The 21,835-nt window shown below is 56.5% G+C and overlaps 3 protein-coding genes across 3 annotated transcripts in view; 2 read left to right on the top strand and 1 right to left on the bottom strand.

Annotated features, from left to right (window-relative positions):
* The window catches only part of CCNF (cyclin F), a 19,756-nt gene extending 10,340 nt beyond the window's left edge, over positions 1 to 9,416 (top strand). Inside the window, exons 10-17 of the mRNA XM_007453530.1 lie at positions 1,870 to 2,034; positions 3,938 to 4,061; positions 4,343 to 4,523; positions 4,861 to 4,948; positions 7,182 to 7,281; positions 7,364 to 7,491; positions 8,120 to 8,289; positions 8,944 to 9,416. Coding sequence (XP_007453592.1) covers positions 1,870 to 2,034; positions 3,938 to 4,061; positions 4,343 to 4,523; positions 4,861 to 4,948; positions 7,182 to 7,281; positions 7,364 to 7,491; positions 8,120 to 8,289; positions 8,944 to 9,416 — 1,429 coding nt within the window. The remainder of the gene's footprint in view (positions 1 to 1,869; positions 2,035 to 3,937; positions 4,062 to 4,342; positions 4,524 to 4,860; positions 4,949 to 7,181; positions 7,282 to 7,363; positions 7,492 to 8,119; positions 8,290 to 8,943) is intronic.
* A 2,888-nt stretch (positions 9,417 to 12,304) lies between these two features.
* Positions 12,305 to 12,838, bottom strand: LOC103084033 (coatomer subunit zeta-1-like). Its single transcript, XM_007453531.1, has 2 exons — positions 12,404 to 12,838; positions 12,305 to 12,352 (listed from the first exon to the last, which is right to left on the bottom strand). Exons 1-2 carry the CDS (start codon positions 12,836 to 12,838, stop codon positions 12,305 to 12,307), a joined length of 483 nt encoding a protein of 160 aa, XP_007453593.1.
* A 1,658-nt stretch (positions 12,839 to 14,496) lies between these two features.
* TEDC2 (tubulin epsilon and delta complex 2) lies at positions 14,497 to 18,346 on the top strand. The gene is made up of 10 exons (XM_007453529.1): positions 14,497 to 14,537; positions 14,623 to 14,721; positions 14,962 to 15,032; positions 15,130 to 15,538; positions 16,002 to 16,055; positions 16,698 to 16,791; positions 16,964 to 17,075; positions 17,167 to 17,268; positions 17,700 to 17,890; positions 18,197 to 18,346. The coding sequence occupies exons 1-10, from the start codon at positions 14,497 to 14,499 to the stop codon at positions 18,344 to 18,346; spliced, it is 1,323 nt and encodes a 440-aa protein (XP_007453591.1).
* Positions 18,347 to 21,835: the final 3,489 nt, after the last annotated feature.

Raw genomic sequence — 21,835 nt, 5'->3', positions numbered from 1 at the left:
TAGCGGCGACTCGTGTGTGTGTGTGTGTGTGTGTGTGTGTGTGTGTGTGTGTGTGTGTGTGTGTGTTTTCTAAAACCGGTTATGCCTAAGTTATCCAGGGCTTTGAAAAGAAAAATTTCCCACATAAATGTCTGCTCTCTCCAGTTTTCCTTTTTAAGCCTCAGACTATATTAAACTGTACTAAACATCTTTCAAAAATGATGCCAAAAAAATACCTTTTCTTTCCAACCCATCATCACACGCATCAGCGTGCAGGAGTGTGGGGGGCAGCTGCCATGTGCCTGCAGCCTCAGAAACCCCACAAACTGCCTCTTCCTGCAGGTCCATTTTCTCTCGAGGTTTGGAGATAACACACTTTTACACTCAATCACAGAACATGTTTAGAGAGTAAAATGGAAAATGTGAATAATTTTTTAAGCTTACACCAGAGATTTCAAATACATTTTAGATTTATAATGGGCAGGCTCTGGCTGTACTGCGGCAGACAAAGCCCAGCACCTGGTAAGCTCTCTTCCCTGGAGAGGCTCCATTTGTACTCAAAGCAGGGGGTGCAGTGTCCTTCGCTCCCACATTAAATGTCACCAAGCTGCTGTGATTTTGAGTCCTGTGCCTGTGCTGGGGGTGGTGCCCCCTCCCCCACGCCGTGCCCCCCCAGTCTGCCTTTCTTTTGGCGGTGGGAGCCGGGGGACTGTTGCTATTCCTTTTGTGTGCTGGGGGTGGGGGTTAACATAAACTTAACCGTTCTTTTCTTTTCAAGAGCTAAAGTAGTTTTATTGAAATAATATCATTTCAATCCCCGAGTTGAGCATCTTTACATTTTCCTCTATGTTAAGCAACAGCTGACTTTTTCTTCCTTTTTCTATTGAGTTATAATTGGCATGTAACATTAGTTTCAGGTTTAACCATTTTAAAGTGTACAGTTCCGTTGGTCTGTTTTTATAAGTCAGATCATTGAGCTTGTCAAAGGTCTGCGTAGGAAGCTTCCTCTTCTGCCCCTAACCCTCAAACACCTGGCCTTGCGTGTCTTCCTCCCCAGCCCGTTCCCCCTTCATCCCGCCTCCTTCCTCCCCTCCCCAACTCAGCCCCAGCACTCCCTCCTTCCCTCTGCCTATGAAAGATGCTCCTGTCCGGGCTGACACCTGGAGCAGTCCCTCCTGTCTGCCTAGAATCACTCACCACCACGTTTCTTTTCTCTCTTGCTTCTCTTCTCCCCGTCTCCTCTCCCTTGTGCAAAAAGGCGTTCACCATGCTTGGGCATCCTTGATGTTCCATCAGTATTCCCCTGTGACGTCTGTGTCCCTGGCCTGGCTTTTAGCCCCGTCGAGGAGGGATCCTATATCTGTTGGCTCTGCCAGCCCAAGTCCTCCATCATTGTTGCTGGGTGACTGAGAACTCCAGCACACAGGCTCAGGGAATCCTGCTTTATATGCATTCCTGGCTCTTTGCTCCACTGCGGAGGGTTGTGATAAATGACCCCATGGGTGAGAGTTCCTCAGAGAGAAGACAGGTTTGCAGGACGATAAACTTTGACTTTTCTCCTGTCCTGTGACCTGTCCCAGGTCCACAGAGCAGACCTGCTTTGCTCCCTTACAAGTGACGGTCCAGGCTTATCCAGTGCCTGGGGGTCCCGGGGTGGGGGAGGCAGAGTACACATACGTGCAGCCCACCTGCCTGCCAGGAACAAATTCGGGAGTCATGGGGCCTCCCAGCCCCTTGGACAGGGTGTCTCAGCCTTGGACAGATGCCTGGATAAGCCAGTGATGCCTAAAGTGATTGCTCACCCCTCGGGACAGATGGCCGGGCAGGAATGGGAGACGGGACACTCATGAAAGCTTGGCCTGGTTTTCAGGGATGGTGCTCTTCCCACAGGTACATTCTCATCGATTGGCTGGTAGAGGTCGCGACCATGAAGGACTTCTCGAGCCTGTGCCTTCACCTGACCGTGGAGTGCGTGGACCGGTACCTGCGGAGGCGATTGGTGCCCCGGTACAGGCTCCAGCTGCTGGGCATCGCCTGCATGGTCATGTGCACCCGGTGAGAAGCCCCCTAGGCTGGGCCCGCAGACGGAACACAGCATGCTGGCGCTGCCCAGTTCACAGGCTGGCTTTTCAGTGGAACAAGCCTTCAGCACCCCACCTCCTTATGACAGGGATTTTCATTTTAGGGGGTGCCCACGCTGAGTGGTCCTACCCACACGGGGGTGGCAAGGCTGACCCTTGGTGTGTGGGCAGCCGCTCATCCCAACACGCGGCCTCAGGACCCAGAACGTGGCCTCTGTCAGGCAGGCTCAGGCTGGAACCCTCTTCCCCTGGCCCCTGAGGGCAACACAGAGATGAGGGAGGGTCACAGGTGGCTGCCCTTGCCAGTCCAGTTCTCAACTCTGCGTCCAGAGACCTGCGTTTCATCGGTGTTATGTGCCCCTCACCCCCAACTCCCCACCGACCCCCTCCAACCACGTGGGCAGGATGTGTCCTCAGAGCGGCAGCCTACCCCTGCAGCAGCTCTGACTTTTCAAATCAGACCATTTTAAGTTTTACCTAAATCCACCTTTCCACCCAGTTTTGCCTTTGGACACAATGTGGATGGCAGTTCCCACCATACATTTTGCATTTTCTTGTTTTCCTAAAGCAGACTTCTACGTGGTCTGTTATCTCCCCTGGGCGGTGCTTTCCAGACCAACATCATTATCTGTAAGGCTTTCAAGGGAGGAACAGGCTCATTGCACACAGTGGTGTCAACTATGGAGAGACTGATTTGTCTTCTGCATGGTAACCCAGAGGCTTGTGTCACTGGGATGGTTTATCTGTTTCATGATGTCATGAAGGAGGCCCAGGTCCTGACTTGCTCTCTGCTACCTGCCATGACCCCTGAGGCCACCAGGTCCACCTTTGCAGTGAGCACAGTCATGTGGCTACGACGGGAACTGGGAAGTGGGGTCTCTAGGTGGCTGTGGAAGCAGGGTCCTTGGGCTCAGGGTTGGTGAGCAAATGCCACACGCTGTCCAGCACCTCTCACGTGTGCTCTCAGAACCCGGCGTTCCAGGTCTTGTCACCAGAGAGGGCTGAACAGACGGGTCCCCAGCCTCCCTGGATCCAAATGGCATAGTTATGTCCTTGCAATGAGAGACTGAGGTACCAGACCACAGGCTGCTGGCAATGAGATGATAATTGCTTTAAAAGATTTTTAGAAGCCAAGATGCCCCTACATCCACTCTCAAAGCAGCACCTACCGCTGCTCCAAGCACAGGGCTTTCGCCCGCCCCACTCATAACATCCCCCAGCACCTGCAGTCCCTACAACTCCTGTCCTCTCTCTTGGCCCAGGCAACAGCAAACACGGGAGCTGCAGAGTCCCCATGACAGAGCAGCCAAGGGCCTGGTCCCAGTCCACCCTTGTGTGGGGAGGTGTCCTTGGCAGGCCGCTGGACTAGCGTGTTCCCTGATAGTTGGAGCTGGTGGAGAGTAGAGAACAGTGTGACCACCTGCCTAAGGACAGTCCAGTTCCCATGGCCAGACCCCATGCTGGGTCCAGACCTTCAAACAACCTCTATCTCTGGTTCTGCTGGCTCATCTGCCTTCTGGGTTAAAGCTGTTTATACTCGCTCCATAGAAGCTGACAAAAGGCAGGGCGAACCCTCATCCCTCAGGTCGTTAAGAGGATTGACCGATCATGTCATTCGTGGGTGTGTTTTGCAGAAACACCTGCATGCCTAGCAGTCCAGCAGCTCTCACTGCCACTGATCTGTGACACTAATCCCCCTTCCCTTCCAGCCCCCATGATAGGCTCATCTGACCTTTTCAGTTCCCCTCAGTGGCTAGGGGCAGCCAGGTCCACTCTTTGGACCCCCTTAACCCCATCACTGAAGCCTAAAGCGATCACCCCACTAAGGGGAGTGGGCTCAGTGGGCTCAGTGCTCAGACCCCTTCTTAACACTCCAGGTTCATGAGCAAAGAGATCCTGACGATCCGGGAGGCTGTGTGGCTCACAGACAACACGTACAAATACGAGGACCTGGTGAGGATGATGGGAGAGATCATCTCTGCCTTGGAAGGGAAGATTCGAGTAAGTGACCACTTGCTTTTTCCTTTTGAATCAAAGTTGAGGTCACGTGAGGGCATGGAGGGGCAGAGGGTATCTGCATGGCTTTGAGCTTCCCTGCTCTGGGAAGCCCTCCTGGACCCAGAGGGCGCGAGGCCACAGCTGTTTGGCGTGCACAGCAGTCGGGCCAGATGCTGGGCTGACCACGCCGAGGGTGGTGTGTCTAAGGTCCAGCCTCCCCACCGAGTGGGTGGAGGGGCCCTCTGTGTGCTGAGACCCCACGTCCACCTCCCCGTTCCCTCTAGGTCCCCACTGTGGTCGATTACAAGGACGTCCTGCTGACGCTGGTCCCCATGGCGCCAAGAACCCAGCACCTGTGCAGCTTCCTCTGTGAGCTCTCCCTGCTGCACACCAGCCTGGCCACCTATGCCCCGGCCCACCTGGCTGCAGCCGCCCTGCTCCTGGCGAGGCTGACACATGGGCAGAGTAAGGAGCTGGTCCTCCCCACCAGCCACTCAGAACATGGGCTGAGCCAGTGGTCCGGGGAATTCCTGGAGTCAGGAGCCAGTGCTCAAATTCAAGGGGGTTGGAGGGAGAAAAAGAAGTGTGTTCATCTCCTGGAGAAGGAAACACCAGAATGGACTAAAAGCCATTGTCTGGGGGTGAGGTTAGAGACAGTTCTAGCTTAATATTTCCCACGTTGTCGACAATGAGCACGCATGCTCTGTACCTGGGGCCTAGGAAACTCCATCCCAGAACCATCAGGGCTGTGGGGCGTGAGTGAGCATCAGAACGGCCCCACTATTCATGCTTTCCTCCCCAGCACAGCCCTGGACCACTCGGTTATGGGACCTCACTGGGTTCTCCTGTGAAGACCTCATCCCCTGTGTCTTAAGCCTTCATCAAAAGTGGTAAGCGTGGGCTTCCCTGGTGGTGCAGTGGTTGAAAGTCCGCCTGCCGACGCAGGGGACACGGGTTTGTGCCCTGTTCCGGGAAGATCCCACATGCCGCGGAGCGGCTGTGCCCGTGAGCCATGGCCGCTGAGCCTGCACGTCCGGAGCCGCAACGGGAGAGGCCACAACAGTGAGAGGCCTGCGTACTGCAAAAAAAAAAAAAAAAAGGGGGATTTACTTTGAATCGAAGTGGAATCCCATGGAAATTGAAGGTCAGGGGTCACAATAGTGCGGCAAAAAAAAAAAAAAAAGGTGGTAAGCGTGTAAGGAAGCAATTCCCCCCACAACCCCCCGACTGTCCCCCCACACAGAGGGTGTGTCCTTAATACAAGTCCAGGGGGGAATTTGCTCTCACGTGAGGGCTGTCAAGACACTCAGACCTTCCCCGCATGAGCCATGTGTCTCAGGATTGACGTTTAGAAATTCCAGGGCCATGTTGCTTATTTCATACGTTTTTAACATTTGATGTGTGGGCAGCAGCTCCCCGCAACCCAAATCTAATTCCATGGGCAGTGGAACATAAGAAAAAATGAAACTGTCTCCCTGACCAGCAGTAATTTCAGTCTAGGACAGGTTGGCCTCCAGCTCTGGAGTTGGCAGACTGCAGCCCCGGGCACACACCTTGGCCCTTTCTCTCGCCTCCTGTCTCAGCTTGGCTGGCAGACTCGCTCCTCCCACTCCTCAGTCTCACGTGCACTCGCCACTGCATGCATATCTGCTAAAGCCCCCAGGGACCTCCTCCTGCCTCCGGGTAATTCTGCCTTTCTGCCTGTCCCCAGACGCTCCCTGGGAGACTTAACCACTTCCAGGATTCAGAACACATCTAAAAGCCAACCTCTGACCCGAACCACAGACCCCCCTGCCAGCTTGTCCACCCCAGGCCATTCCTCGTAGATTTCATTTGGTGCTTGCTGGACAAGACCCCGGTCATCCTATCAGAGCCCTCAGGCCAGCCCATTTCTGCTTCTCTGTCCCTGCATCCCAGCGGCTCTCGGGGCCAATGCACTTTCTTCACCTGCCCACGGTCATTGCCCCAGCCGCCTCCTGGATTTCCACAGGGCAGCCTCTGAACACAGCACTTCTGCTTACACCTTGGGGATGAGATCAGAACTTGGGCACGAGTCTAGAGATTCCTCTGACCAGCCCCTCTGGCCCATCTGCCACTTCTCCCCCTCCCCGCTAACACGGGGAGCCTGTCAGCATTTCCTGGAGTAGTGTGTGCACCCCGTTTCTCCTGCAGGGCCCAGACCTCGTCGCTGGTGGACGGGAGCATGCGTGATGGTGGCAGGTCAACACATGTCTGCCCCCGAGGCTGCTCAGACCAGTGCAGGGTCGGTGCCTGACCAGGCTGCCAAAAGCTGCTGCTTGGCTGCCTTCCTACACCCATCCCCCGCCCCCCACCGAGTTTTTTTTTTTTTTTTTTCCCAATCCACACTGCCTGACCAGGCTGCCAAAAGCTGCTGCTTGGCTGCCTTCCTACACCCATCCCCCCGCCCCCCCCCGAGTTTTTTTTTTTTTTTTTCCCAATCCAGATAAACTGGAAACATATTTATTTACCAACGAAACTTTTTGTTAAAGTGTACAATTCAACAGGCTCTTGGTATATTCAGAATTGGGCAGCCATCACCACAAACCACAATCTATTTGAGAACATCTTCCCCACGCTCAAAAGAAACCCCGCCCTTGCTACCTATTACCTTCATGTTTCCCCTCCCCACCAGCCCCCAGCAAACACTCATCTATTGCCTGGCTCTTTCTGTTCTGGATGTTTCACCAACATGGAATCGTACAACTTGGGGCCTTTTGTGACCAGCCTCTCACCTACATAATGTTTCCACTGTACAAGTATCCCACTGGATGGAGGGACCACACCTTGTTTATTCAGTCGTGCACTGATGGACATTTGGGGTTTTTCTACCTTCCAGCTGTTGCAAATAGTGCCGTTGTGAACATATGTGTCCAGGTTTCTGTGTGGATCTCTGTTCCCCTTTCTCCTGGGGATGCACCTGGGGGTCATATGTGACTCGAGGAACCGCCAGACTGTGCACAGCAGTGCTGGGCTTCACTCCCATTGCTGGGCTGGTTTTGAAAATGTCTTGTCCTCTCTCACTTCAGTGAGTGGAGGCCTTTGGGGTGAAGGTGCCAGCACTGTCTGCCCCCTACTACCCCTCACGTGTCCCTCTGTCGGCAGCTTCCATGACGATGCCCCCAAGGACTACAGGCAGGTCTCTCTCACCGCCGTGAAGCAGCGATTCGAGGACAAGCGATACGAAGAGATCAGCCAGGAAGAGGTGCTGGTGGGTGCTAGGAAGTGGGGGTCCCCGTCTGCCCCTCAGGGCTTCGGCCCTCCCTCTGACCCCAGCTTCCCCTCAGGTGCTGAGCTACGGCCAGTTGTGTGCAACTCTAGGGGTGAAACAAGAGAGCCCAGAACCCGCATCTTTCCTCAGCACAGGGGACATTCACACCTTCCTCAGCTCTCCCTCTGGAAGGAGAACCAAGCGGTGAGTGAGCCCTGCGGGCCAGGCCTGGCTTCCCTCGTGACCTGTGCAGCCATTGGGGCTCCTGAGGAGCAGCAGGGAGAGAGCAGATCCTCAGAAAACTGAAGCTGCGGTTGGTAGTCTCCACTGCCTACAGTACCGTCTCCTTTCCCCAGTGTGGCTCTCTGGCTCCAGCCTGGCTCCCTGTGAGGGATGGTGGTCTTGAGCACAGGTTGAGCCCGCTCAGGCTCTGGCCCTGCCCCACGCCCGGTGTGAGCCATGTGGGACTGCTCTGCTCCACCACATTGTGGCACTCCCTGCACTCCAGCTGTGCCCTCATTGTGTGCATCCCTTTTATCCCTGTCTCTTCCATCTCAGTGTCCCAGCTGTACTGCCTGGAATAACCTCCCCCTCCCCCTCACCCACCTAAAGAACTCCTATCCATCCTACAAAGTCCAGATGAGCAGGAACCTCACCGTGCTGCTGGCCCTGTCTCTGTGAATCTGCCCTGAGCTTCTGAGGGCAGTTCCTGGGTGGCTGTGTTGTCCCTGCTCACAGCACATGGGGGCAGGGGCAGGCAGGTGCCAAGAACCAGACTGGGCCTCCCAACACTGCTGCCTATGACCCGGCTCCCGGCTCTCCCACCACACAGGAAACGGGAGAACAGCCTCCAGGAGGACAGGGGCAGCTTCGTCACCACGCCGACCGCAGAGCTGTCCAGCCAGGAGGAGACACTGCTGGGCAGCTTCCTGGACTGGAGCCTGGACTACTGCTCCGGCTACGAGGGCGACCAAGAGAGCGAGGGCGAGAAGGAGGGCGATGGTGAGTGCCAGGGCTGGAGACCACCGGTGCTGCCCCAGAGGGGACAGCGGGCAGGAGGGCCCCCAGCCTGAGCTGCAGGAGAGTGTGTCCGGACACAGGTAGACGTGAGAGAGCAAAGCCCCTGGAATACCAGCCCACAGGGAGGATAGGATGTGGGCCCAACCTGCGCCCAGCTCCAGCTGGACCTGTGCTGGTGGAAGGACCTCACCAGGTCAGGGACAGAGAAATAGACCTTTCTAGAAGGTTGTGTGAGATGTGCCCCCTGCTGGGCTCTGTCCCTCAGGCACCCATCTAGGGCAGGCTGCAGAAGGCTCTGTCCCCATGTCTCATCAGCCATCTGCACAGGAGGCCCAGTTCGACAGCTTCTGTTGATTTTCCAACTGCTATCTTTGTGTCCACTCAGGGGATTAACTAAATTATTAGATGGCCAGTTTGTTGTCACTTCCTACTGTCCCCTAAGTCACACTGGGTATTACCCCAAGTTTGAAAGGAGACACTTCACCCCCAATTTCTTTCATAAAGGAAAGGGGACTGTCCAGCGAGGTTCAGGATGTGTGGCCGAGAGCTGGACCCTGGGCTCCCCTGGGTCCTGACCGGGCACAGGGTCACCCTGATGCTCAGGCTATGGCCTGACCTCTCCCCCATCTCCCATAGTGACAGCTCCCAGCGGTGTCCTCGATGTCACTGTGGTCTACCTGAACCCGGAACAGCACTGCTGCCAGGAATCAAGCGATGAGGAGGCCAGCCCGGAGGAGGGGCGTCAGGACACACAGGCGTCAGCACCAGGCAGCCAGACGCCTTGGACCCCAGGGCTCGAGCGCCCTCTGTGCAGCAGGAGGGGGCCAGGCAAGGACATAACGACCTCAGGGTACTCCTCTGTCAGCAGCACGAGTCCCACAAACTCCACAGATGGCTTGGGGGGCCTTGCCCGATCTACCTCAGTACTGTCCCCGGGCAGCGACTTGAACACACAGCCTTGCCACCATCACGCGAGGAAGTCGTGTGTACAGTGTCGTCCCCCAAGCCCCCCGGAGAGCTGTGCTCCCCAGCAACAGGTGAAGAGGAAAAACCTGTCCGCCCACAATGAGGAGGAGGAGGACATGAACTTGGGCTTTTTGAAGCTGTGAGTGTGTCAGTGAGTTTGCTGCAGTTAATGTTGGCTGAAGTGAATGTTTGCTGAGGCAGGGCTGCTGTTGCACTAGCAAGGGGGAGGGGGGGCGCTGGAGATGGATCCCTGTAGACCCCTGGTGGCAGTCACATGGGGAATAGAAAGGAGAACTTGGGGCAGTAAGTTTCTTTCTCTAGGGGAGCCCATTGCGAGCCATCAGAATGTCTAAATCACAACAAAAACTCAGTTCCTTCTCGCTGGAAAGTTTAGCCTCAAAGCAATCATGCCATACTGTGTGAAGCCTATTTCTCTGTCCCCTCCCATGTTTGTCCTGCTTTCTCTGGGAAACTTAAGCCCACGTCCTGAACTTCCCAGCCCCACGGAGCCCCAGGCACCCCGGGAGCTGAGAGCTTTCACAGCTGAGAACATGTGTGACCCAGGTATCCTGGCACAGCTCACCCCCTCCCACATTTATCTGGTTTGGGGTTCCAGGGGGAGCCAATAGCTCTGATCACACCATCCCTACGCCCACATTGGCCTGCCCTGCCCCAGGCAGCCATTCCTTTCCTCACTGGGTGGTGGGTCCTATCGTGAGGGAACTCTGCCCCACGGATCATTTCAGACTGCGTGTGAATACCTGGCGAGTGGGCCCCGACATTTTTGCAGGCCAGGGCCTTGATGTCTTGGTCACAGGCTCTCTTCCTCCCATATTCTCAGCTCATTTTAGAAATCTGCCCCTTCTCCTGTGATGGTTTGTCTGTGTCCCCAACAGATGATGTCCGTATGAACATCGGAATGTCTGGGCCATTTCTTTCCCTGTCTTTATTTCCATCCTCCATCCCTCTAAGATAAAAAACAAAAGAAAAATTAAAAATAGAAGGTATGAGGGCTTCCCTGGTGGCGCAGTGGCTAAGAATCCACCTGCCAATGCAGGGGACACGGGTTCGAGCCCTGGTCTGGGAAGATCTCACATGCCGCAGAGCAACTAAGCCCGTGCGCCATAACTACTGAGCCTGCGCTCTAGAGCCCGCGAGTCACAACTACTGAAGCCTGTGCGCCTAGAGCCTGTGCTCCACAGCAAGAGAAGCCACCGCATCAAGAAGCCCGCGCACCTCAAGGAAGAGTAGCCCCCGCTCGCCGCAACTAGAGAAAAGCCCGTGCACAGCAACGAAGACCCAACACAGCCAGAAATAAATAATAAATTTTTAAAAAAACATTAAAAATATAAGGTATTAATTTTTTTTTAATTCTCAACATTATTTAGGCTCATCTAAAAAAAAGAAAATTCGATTCAACCCCTCAGTGCTATCCTGACACTGTATGCAAAACCAATTTTCCCAGAGAGGTTAGCCAGAAAAATAATTAAATGTCATTTGTAACATCTGAGGTGACCAAGATATAGAAGAGCAAGATTCAGAGGACCTGTTTGTTGGGTGAGGGTGGATCTGCTGTGAGTTCCTGGGAATAATGACCACAGGGACATGGGATCTGACTAAGACTGACCCTGACTTTTTTCCCCTGCTGACACACTCACCCTGCTGATAGCTTTTTTTTTTTTGGAAAAGGAAATGTTTTATTCCTCTTTGCGCAGAGCAGTATATGAAGGTGGCTATCATCCTGACTCCATACATCTCTTACACAAAAATGCTCCCTCCAGGATGCCCAGTTATCCACCCCACTTGGAGAACTGGCAGTTAGTGGGTGGGGGCAGGACGCTAAGTCTCAGGAAGGTTTCTTGTGACATTTTTGTGGGAAGTTTTGGGTCAAGGGGAGAGATGACCCAACAGTGGGTGTCCTGTCCTCCGTCTTCCTGGAGAAAGCCAAATCCCAAATGTCTTCTGAAGAAAGCCACCTCTCTCAGCGACCTAGGGAAGGGAGGCACCCAGACCTACTGCCCAGATGTAAGGCTGAGGCAGAGAGAGGACAGGGTTAAGCAGCAGAGATCGCAGACCCAAGGCAGAGGAGTGAGGTGCATGTGGGAGAGAGAAGGGGACTGAGAGAGCCCAGAGGCCCAAGTCATAAATTCCACCCTGTCCCCAGTTCTGAGCAGAAACTCTTCTTCCCAAGACTGGAATGGAGTTTTAGATCAGGGACTGGCTTTGCTCCAGGGCACAGACAGGGCAAGCCAGGCAGAGCTCGCAGGGGTAGTGAAGGTGGAAAGTTAAGGTATCAGACGGAGAGACAGACACTCCCACACCGAACACTCACAGACCACAGCAGTTTTGAAGCTATAAGCCAGGATCAGGGTAAAAAATGCAGCTGTGTCTGAAATACAGAATTTTATAAGCCCTCTCCAATAAAATTTAAATCACTGCGCCTTCCACTCTGTCCCCTGACTATGAGCTGTTCCCAATCTTTTTTCCAAGGCTGGAAGCCTGGGCAGTAAAAAGGAATGGGAGAAAATACCGAGTTCAGCAAGCGGGGCTGTGGCTGAGACTTCATATTCCTCTCCCCACCCACACTCCTATAGAAAAGAATTCTCTCTCTCTCCCCTTGCTGGACATATGGACTGTTGGGATGAAGGCCGGGTAAAGGCAAAGGGAGGAAACACATTCTTTCTCCTGCTTTGATCTGAAGTGTAGCTGCAGCAAAGGGCACAGAAGTGGAGGAGAAAATATGGGGGATAGGAGAGCATGGGAGTATAATCCAGTCGAGCAAGGAAGAGGGTGCTTCCCCTGCCCTGTGTCCAAATCTGCTGAGAGCTTTACTCCCAGGACTGCAAAAAAGAGTGAGAAGGAACGGGAAGCGTATACGGGTTTGCGAGGGGGCAACCACAGACAGGATGGAGATTTAAGGATCCCTGTTATCCCCTAGATGACCCTGAGAGCATCAGTTGTGGGGCTGGATGAGAAGTCACAGCAGACGTGGGTTTTTTGAGGGGGTGAGGAGCCAGGAACAGTGGGGTCTTCACCGAAGGAGTGACCACTTGATCTGTTCTTTGGCTGACTGCACCACCTGAGACACAGTCTGCTCCGTTAGGGGTGCATCTTCTCCCCTTAATGCCACCCAGTGTACCACTTGCTGGGGATCACTCTCCAGGATCACCCCTCCGTCTACGATTTCATCCACAGCCAAGAAGAGCCCCTCCATGTTCTCCAGCAGAGCTCGCTTTTCTACATTTTTCCTCAGCATCTGGCTCAAGGAGTCAAAGAGGCAATTCAGAACAGCCATGAGCATTAGCTCATTTTCACAGGAGCTGCCGATCACATAGAAATAGAGATCGATGCTGCTTTTGTATACCACTGTCAGGCCTTCCAAGAGGGCAATTTCACTGTCAGTCCGGTGGGTCTTGTTGAAAATGTTCTTCTCAAAGGCCTTTTGCTCCTTGACACTGGGGTAGGTGTCGTCATAGTACTTGGCAAAAAGTCGATCTCCATCATTGTCCAGAATCAGGATGGCTTTGACAGTATAAAGGGAGGGTTCCAAAATCAGCGCCTCCATTTTGCCCCACAGCTGGTGCCGATGTGGAGCTCTGCTGATAGCTTTTGCTTCCTCTCGAAAATGTCAGAAAGAACCACTTAGCCAGGAGTGTCCCCCAAATGCTCTTGAACCAAAACAACAGGGACAGGGAGATGGTGACTCTGTGAGGCTTTTCTGGGTGTTGATTTCCCTGTAGGAGCTCTTTTTGCTACTGTAGTAGAATTCTGACCATCCTGGGTCAGGCATGGTTGAGTAAGGGAATCCCAGCATAGGGATTGCAGACCTCCCTGTTGACTGTGTGCCCCTAGGCATGTGTGAGCCTCAGTTTCCTCATCTGTAAGATGGGGCAATAATACCTACCTCACAGGGGTGTTGTGAAGATTAAATGTGATGAGGGTAGTAGCAGCCCGTGATGTGCATGACTGAACTGCCTTCTCCCTCTCCAGTGGGGACCTAGTACCACCTGACCGTGGGGTGGGGTGGGGTCTCCCTGCATCTTCTAAGCACTGACTGAAGCCCTCTCCCCCCCCCTCCTACCTCACAGAGAATCTCATTTTAGTCAGAATACTGTCAGCCTCCCCGCACTAGGCAAGAAAACAGGCCACTACCGATGGAGGGGCCCACCCTAAGGGCAGTCTCAGGGCTGCCTAGGTCCTCACCCCCTTCTTCTCTGCCTGGCACCCTCAACTCCCCTCCTTTGTGTCTCTGTCCTCTGCTGCAGCACCTTCCTATCAGCACTGTGAAATGGACACCTCGCCAACTTGAAACAACCCCTCCCAGGTTTGTCAGCCGTCCTGCTCTCCCCTGAGATTTCTTGGCCCCTGAGGGGTTGGCATTCATCTGTTTTTCCTGTTATCTCCAATTACAGTGGACCCTGCTGCCCGAACCACTCCTCCCAGCCAGCATCTGTCCCTACAATCCCTCCTCGCCAGGTGTCTCCTGATTCTCTGAAGGCCCCGTTCCCCCAACCCGCAGACATTCCCTCCTGGGATAGCCTCCTGTGGTTTCTGTGACACCAGGCTCTGCTGTCCCTCCACCTCTCTGGGCTCCAGCTCCCCCTCACCTGTCCCCATCCATGCACACCTGCCCCACCTTGGACCAGCTCGCCCAGGCCCATTGCTCCATGTGCCACATCCTTGGCTCCTGGGCTTCATCCGCCTCTGCCCAGGTGCCCACTGATGCCTCCCCTGGATGTCATCACCTCACCAACATATCCAAAAGTGGACACTCCCTCCTCCCTTGTCCCTGCTCCCAACACACATGTAATCCTCACTTCTATCGACTGCAGTAAATACCTACTGGGCCACTCCATGTGCCTTGCCCTGTGCTAGGTGGCCCGGGGTCAGCAAGGCAGCAGGGCCCTGCTTTAGAGCGCCTTCAATACAGAGACGAAGCCAACTGTTAAGCGATCACAGGTGCCACCATCTACCCGGTTATCCAACCCAGAAGCCTGCGCGTCACCCGAGGTCCTCACCTGTGCTCCCTCCGCTGCTCCCGGCCCAAGCTCAGGTCCGGAGCCATGGCTTGGACCCCGCGGGAAGTGGGGGGCTTTGAGGCGGGATCGTCATCGGGTAGGGGGGGCCCTGAACTCTGGGCTCGGAATTGGGCAGTCCGGCCGGAAGGAGCGATCTTCTAGGCCGGAAGGGGCGGGATTTGGTGGCGGCGGCAGATCGCGAAGAATGGATACCGCCTTCATGATGCTTCCCGGCAGCTCGCGCCGGTGGGTCCCGCGCCGCTGGAGGGGGCGGGAGGTTGCGCGGCCCGAGGCTGGCCAGGGTGCTGAGCCTCTGGTGCGTCCTTTCCAGGCTAGTGGCCGAGCTGCGTGACGCCCTGGATTCCTGCGCCGAGCGACAGCGGCAGCTGGAGCGGAGCCTGCGAGTCTCCCGGCGGCTGCTGCGTGCCTGGTACGCGGACTCCGGGACCACCTGGCTAGGCCTCCCTCGGGCCGTCAGAACCCCGCTTAGCGACCCCGAGCCGGAAGGCCCGGCCCAGCGCTCACTTCGGAGTTGCGGGTTGTCAGTGCTCCCCGCTTTTTCTGCAGGCTCTGAGGCTGCGGGTCTGCCCCTAGGCCAGGCGGCCCTGGGGGCCTGTTGGGCCCGGGCCGTGCCTCCTGGCCGTGCCACGGCTGCCTTGTGTCTTCGCAGGGAACCAGCCGAGACCCTGGCTCCGGAGCCACCCCCAGGGCCAGAAACTAATGAAGAGGCCCCATCTGCAGGTAAACCTCAGCCATCTACCTTCTCCAGGTGCCGCCCCTGGCCTGTCTTCAGACATGAAGTGGTGAGGGACCTCTACATGACTCTTGGTTTTTGCAGCATGCATACCCAGCCCGCAAGACCTCAAGGAGCTGGAGCTTCTGACCCAGGCACTGGAGAAGGCTGTACGGGTGCGAAAAGGCATATCAAAGGCTGGAGAAGGAAACAAGGCCCTCGGCCTGAAGTCTGGGTCCATTGCCACTTCCCCTGCCACCAGAGCCTCTGCCCCACCCAGCACCTCACACAGGGCTGGCAGCCGTGCATCAGAGACAAAACCTCCCAGGGGCATCCGCCAAACCAGGGTGCCTACCAAGGATCTCCCTGAGCGCAGGCTTCTGTCAGTGGGGGATCAGGCCTGTATGGGGCTAGGGGCTGGAGCCACCAAGCCTAAATCAGGCCTCAGGAATGAACGAATAGTCCTGTCGGCTGCTTCTCAGGCCCCAGAAGCTTTTACACTCAAGGATAAGGGGTAGGTTTCCCAGACCCTTACTAGAGGAACTACTGTCTCTACCTGATCAGATCCTGGGCAGCAGCAGGAGTCTGGGTTTGGGGTGACAGGGAGGGCAGGGCATTGAGCTGGATATGGGCCAGGGGAACCCCAGGATGCCACCCCATGAGGCCCAAGCCCAGAAGCTGGCAGAGTGGAACAGCTGGCTGTGAAGGTGCCATGTCTGATGCACTGGGGCCTGACCTGTGCCCTATCCACTTATCCACCCAGCCCCAGGGTTCCACATGAGCTCTCGAAGGCCTGGGCTCTGCTTTCTCTTCTCCCTGCCAGGTGGCAGCTGGACTGGGCTGGCTCCTGTGGTCACCCTGGAAGCCCTGTCTGAGGGGTGGGTGAGCTTCATCCCTCACTGGGCTCTGAGTAGGGAGTGGGGCCTGCAGCCCCTAGAGTGAGACAGAGCTACCCTGAGCACCGGCTTCCCTGACAGGATCCTGCTGCAGCTGCCTGAGGCCTTCAGGAAAGCGGCTTCCCGGAATTCCCGGTGAGGCTGAGTCTTGTGGCTGGGTGAAGGGGGAGGGGAGACCAGGGGAGTGTGGAGAGCAGGGAGGCTGAGGCTTCCCACTGGTAAGACTTTTCCCACGGGTCCCTTGGCTTTCTTTGCTGGGTGGTGACACTCCACATTAGGAGAGTCAGCCTCCCTAGGACAGCTGTGGTCACCTTAGACTCAGCCAGCAGCTTCTGAGGCCCCAAGGCACTTAGTATCTCCAAGTCCCCATTTGTCTTCCTTGTGAAGATGATAATAATAGTACCAGCTTCTAGAGGTGTTGTAGGGGTTAAACGAGGTGGTGCCTTTTCGGGTGTTTGTGCTGTGCCTGGTACAGAGCCAGCATCCAAAGCTCTTACCAGACATTTTGGTCACCAGTCACTGCTGGCTCCTCTCCCCTTTTTCCTTGAATTCTCTCCTAGCATTTCCTAGAGTGGGTCAGCTCTGTCCCCTTTTCATGGACAGTGTCCCCCTCGGTTCCCCAGGACACCGAAAGGCCCCTCCTGACATTCAGTAGAGCCAGACACCCCAGGCTGGGGCCGCTACCCTGGCCCTTGTCTACTTCTCATGGCCCGGCCCAGCTGGCTGTAGTAACCACGTTGCTTTCTGCTTTGTGGGCTGTGCATGTGTGTATCCCAGCCTGTGGGCCCAGCTCAGCTCTACACAGACCAGTGATTCTGTGGATGCTGCTACCACTGCCAAAACGCAGTTCCTCCAGAAAATGCAGACAACTGTATCCTTGCGGGGCTTGGGGGAGTGAGGGGTGGGGGGCAGAGGTTCTGGCTCTAAACCTGGCGAGTCTGAGGAGGAACAACTCCAGGAGGGGCCAGAGCTACTCCAGGACCCAGCCCTTGGGGAAAGCGGAGGGGCCTAACCACAGCGGACTTTCCATGACCCGCACGCAGTCAGGCTGGCCTGGCCCCAGGCTCAGTGCCACCGAGGTGGAGGCAGAGGTGCGTCACCTGCAGAAGGCCTGCTTGCTGCTAAGACTTCGAATGGGGGAAGAGCTCACGGCAGGTTAGTGGGCCCTTAGTTGCGTCTCTGGTCGGGGTGGGGAAGGCTTCAGGACCGGCGTGGACCTGGCCTGCTCCCCCTGGCTCTCATGTAGACCCCAAGGACTGGATGCAGGAGTACCGCTGCCTGCTCACCTTGGAGGAGCTGCAGGCCATCGTGGGGCAGTGTCTCCACAGGCTGCAGGAGCTATACACAGGTGAGGCCTGCTCCGCCCGTGCTGAAGTCTGGAGTCAAAGACCTAGCCACGGGGTGGTGTTGGGACTTTAACAGCAGCTTGGGAGCAGAGGCAGGCAGGCAAGCTGGCCCTTTCCTGTGTCACCCCACTGCATTCTGAGTTCTCTGCAGTTGTGCTGTGGAGCTGGCCAGCACAGCACCCCTGCTCCAATTTCTCTCCCAACACACAGACCCCACCACTCCGAGTAGCTTACTTATTTATCCAGTTATTGAAAAAGTGCCTTGTGACAATCAGAGAGGTACTGGTAGATGCCTGGTATTGCAGGAGTTAGTTGTTTATGGACAATAGGGCTTCATACAGAAGGCAAGGGGAGACTTTGCACCCCCTTAAAGGGGCCTGGGGAGGAGGTGCCTGGCTTGTGCCCTGTGAGGCCATATCCCCTGTCCTCGCAGCAGTGGTGGAACAGCAGCTGGGGCCGTGGCCTGAGAGGAGGTTCCCCAGGGCCTCCTTGCCCTGTGGAGGAGAAGCAGACCCTATCTGGAGCCCCCAGTTGCTTCTCTACTCTAGTACCCAGGAGCTGCAGACCCTGGTGGCCCTCAGGCTGCGGGTGGCCATGCTGCACCAGCAGATCCACCTGGAAAAGGTAATTCTAGAGTAGGGAGTGGGTGACTGAGTGTCGGGGAGCCGTGGGCCCTGGGGAGGACTCTAGGTCTGGAGCCTCATGAGGGGTTGGCCTCAAGAGCCTATCTGTGCTCCTCCCGCCAAGACCCACCAGGGAAGGGTGGGAGCTGCTGGGCCTGTGCCCCTGTGAGGGTGCTGGAGCTTCTGGAGGAGGGATGGGCTGGGGCATGGTGCCTCAAAGCCGGCCCTGGTTTGAGCCCTCCTCTGGGGGCCCTGGGCCAGCTGGGACAGGGCCCGCTTGAGACCTTGGTCCTGCACCACCCACCAGGTCCTGATGGCCGAACTCCTACCCCTGGTGAGCAAGCAGGAGCCGCTGGGGCCACCCTGGCTAGCGCTGTGCCGGGCTGTCCACAGCCTGCTCTGTGAGGGAGGCCAGCGCTTCCTCACCATCCTACGAGAAGATAAGCCTGCTGACTGAGCCCTTCCCATGGCCAGGCCCACCCCCAGTCCCCCAGAACCCTGCAGCAAAGGCAGGCTGGCTCTGCCCCTAGCCTGACTGTTGGTGAGAGCCCCCCTTCCCTAGGAGGAATCAAATGAATGGGCATTGAGGGGATTTTCACTGGTACAGTGAGCCAGGGGCCCACAGATGTCTGTACCCCCTTAAGAAACCAGGTTTCCAAGGGGCGGGGACTGCCCCCTGGCTCTTCCTGAGGAACTTAGGGCCTTTCTAATGGCTGCTAAACCTGCTGGTCAGGGCTCAGCTTGACTTGGCTTTCCACAGGCTCAGGAGACCTGAGACTGGTGGGGGCTTTTCTTAGCTACTTCTGTTTTCTCTTGCTGTACACTTAAAAGCTACTTGTGTGACATTAAAACTACTTTAGAAAGTTTATATATTTAAATCATACCAAGGTGTGACTTGGTGCATGTTTGTTTTCTTCTTTGTGTTTATTATATACCAAGAATATATCAAGTATATTTACCAAGAATAGGCATATCCCTTGTGTACTGAAGGGAGGGGGCAAAGCCACTCAAGGTGGGCTGCCCTGGGGACTTGCCTCATGCACTGGCCCTAGCATACCTGAAACCTCTCCCCACAAGTGCCTACATTTGTACCAGGCTTATCAAAAGACAAAAAAGCCACAAGCCAGTATTGCAGTGGATGGCCACTGTCTGCCCACAGCCATCTTTCCTGACACCCATGCCCACCACCTGCTTCCATGCCATTGCTGTGGCTGATGTGGGCCCCCCAGACTGAATCCACCCCTCCCCTGCTCCACTGTCACCTCCAAGGCTCCTACCTCCCCTGTTGAAGGAGCCACTGTTTCTTGGAAGGCAAGAAAGTGTAGAGGTTAAGGTCACAGCCTCTGGGTTTACAGGTCACACATCTTGGGTTTACATCATGACTTGTTTGCTGCTCTGGGACTTCCAGCACAATTCTTGAAGACTCTGAGCCTCAGTTCCCAGTGTTGTCCCCACTGTCATACTGGGGTAGTGGTTATTACCACTGGGCTGAAGATGAATAAGATGGTGTTAGATGCTTCACAGCTTTGCACCCTGGTGAGAGCTTCGAGGCAGTAGTGTCCCTTTCATGAGCCTTTAGTGAGCACCTTTGTGGACCAGGCACAACCCTCAGAGCTAGGGCAGTAGCCCTTTTTGTGGACAGTGATGTGTGAGACCAAATAACACCTGCTTCTGCCCTGAGAAGCCCAGGCCCAGGAGGCAGATGACTCCTGGAGAAGGCCAGGTTTTCTGCAAGCCTGATGAAGTGCTGCAGGTATGGGGGATGAACTGGGTGAAGTTGAAGCCGCCTCAGGGTAGCCCCACCCTACAGGAGGCCCTACTTGTAAAGGGCCCCACAGTTCAACAGGCCAGAAACCTTGGACATGGAGTCTCAGGTCATTGGGGCTGCTGGGGACCAGATGACAGACCAAAGTAGAAAATGAAAAATCAGGGCCCTCACTGCACTGAGGAGGCCTCCAGGGAGTGGAACTCCAGAGCAGGAAACCCAGGGAAAGGGGAGAAAGAGAGGGAGGGAGCCTGGGGTACAACCACCTCCTTCTGGCCACTCCACTGCTGCCTCCAGAGCTTATGTCCAGGTGCTGGGATCTGGAGGAACCCTTAATCTCCAGGGCAAATCCCACCACCCCCCTGTTACTGGCCACCCCAGAATCTGTAGCAGGTGGTCTTCACTGCAATTATTTCACCCACTGGTTCTCTTAGTTTATTGTGCACTTTATTCTCAGGGGTGCTGTCCACCTGCATCTCTAGCTAAGCGCAGATGGGCACCCAGAGGTTGTTGACTCAATGACCCACCTGGCCAGTCCTGGGCACTGGTGGTGTCCTGTGGACCTCTGTGGGCACCTGGGCCTTCATGGGCAGGGAGGTGCCAGCAGATAACATGAGGGGAGAGATCTAGGTAGGTCTTAACACAAGGCACCCAAAGCAGAAAAGGGAGACCCCCTGCGAGTTAGTGCCCGCCCACCTCGATTCCACACCACGCCGGGAGGCTGCAGCGAAGAACTGTCCCCGTGGCGTCACTGCATCGCCGGCTAATCTGCTCCGACGTGGCGGGCAAGCGGGGCTGCAGGGGGCGCCCACACCCACCCGGGGCGCAGACCCCGCTTCGGTAGCAGGAGTGCGGTCGAGCTCCCGCCCCCTGCGCCTGCCGAGGCCCCTGAGCCCCCCGGGGCCCTACGCTCGCTGCTCTTGGCCACCGGTGTCGCGGGGGGGCTCTTGGCCGCGCTGCGTCCTGCCGTTCGGCGCCTTGGTTCTGCTTGCAGGCGCCGCTGCCACGGCCATCACCTTCTCGCCGCGCGGACCCCGCCTGGACCTGGCCCAGGTCTCGGCGCGGACCTCGGGCTACTGACCGCCGCCTTCCTGTGCTGGCGCGCGCGGCGGCGGCGGCGGCGGCGGCAGAAGGCCGGGCGCGGGGGGCGGCGGGAGCCGGGGACGCCCTGAACCCACGCGCCAAGCCCTCTCCCCTGCGAGGTCACGGCGAGCCGGCGCCTCCTCCCTCCGGATCTCTCCTGGGCCCGGCCGGCGCGGTGCCAAGCGCGTGTGGCGGAAGCCTCCTCCCCAGACGCCGTCCCCAAACCATTCTGTTCTGAACCCTCAGGATGCCCGAGCTTTGGGCACTTCGAGCCATCTCCCTCCCCTCCCCCGACTCAGCTCTCCCGCTCTCGCACCCGCCTCCGCCCATGTTGCTTCTGAGCATTTCGCTTGGCGCGCAGAGCCGGCCTGGCTGAGCGCGGGGCTGGCGGCAGTCTGCACGGCACGGGGGCCCTGCAGGGTATGCAGGGTCCTGGCGGCGGCGGGCCGGGGAATTGAAGTGGCTACCCTCCTCGGGGCGAGGCACAGTGAGCTGTGTCCTCCTCCCCTAGCTGTCCAAACCCCACTGGTTTGGACGCCCCTCGAGGCAAAATAGGCGCTCAATAAATGTTTGTGCTATATATGAACAAGTGGTGGCTTGCAAAAGTCTGGCGGGGACAGTAGGTCCTGGGCCTAGCCGGGAGTATTTTATCAGTTGGCCTTTTAAGAGAAAGACCCCAGCCCCCTGAGACATGTCGGGACCCCCTCGGTCCCTTTTCCCCCAGAGAGGTTCCTGGAGCCCCAGAGCTAGCAGCTGTCACTCTGAGTGGGGGCAGGGGAGGGGAGGCCTGCAGCAGCCTGAGGAGTTGCAGGTGGGGAACTAGAGGCTGAGCCTCTTCTAAGGTGCCAGGAAGGGGCAGGGCCAGCAGAGAGGTGTGAGGTCTGAGAGGCCCTAGTCAAGGACTGGGGACAGATGGCTGAGTCCCAAGGAGCACTGAGCCTGGGTGGGGGGCTGTGAGGAAGGCCCTCCGTAACTCCCATCATATCATCTGCCAGGGCTGCCCCCGTAGCCAGAACAGAAAGCACACCTAGGGCCACTCCAGAAAAGAGCCTGGGCTGCCTGCAGCCACCTCCCTGGGGAGCTAGTGGGGCAACGACG

Source organism: Lipotes vexillifer, unplaced genomic scaffold, assembly GCF_000442215.2.
Source record: "Lipotes vexillifer unplaced genomic scaffold, Lipotes_vexillifer_v1.1 scaffold914, whole genome shotgun sequence".
NCBI lineage: Eukaryota > Metazoa > Chordata > Mammalia > Artiodactyla > Lipotidae > Lipotes > Lipotes vexillifer.
Note: the sequence above shows the minus strand (reverse complement) of the source record. Positions and strands in the feature narration are given on the sequence as shown.

Coding starts and splice junctions, on each gene's coding strand:
- TEDC2 (XM_007453529.1), top strand. CDS start 14,497: ATGGATACCGCCTTCATGATGCTTCCCGGCAGCTCGCGCCG. Junction 14,722..14,961: donor CGGCGGCTGCTGCGTGCCTG/GTACGCGGACTC, acceptor GTGTCTTCGCAG/GGAACCAGCCGAGACCCTGG. Junction 15,033..15,129: donor TGAAGAGGCCCCATCTGCAG/GTAAACCTCAGC, acceptor TGGTTTTTGCAG/CATGCATACCCAGCCCGCAA.
- LOC103084033 (XM_007453531.1), bottom strand. CDS start 12,838: ATGGAGGCGCTGATTTTGGAACCCTCCCTTTATACTGTCAAAGCCATC. Junction 12,353..12,403: donor CCCAGCAAGTGGTACACTGG/GTGGCATTAAGG, acceptor ACTGTGTCTCAG/GTGGTGCAGTCAGCCAAAGA.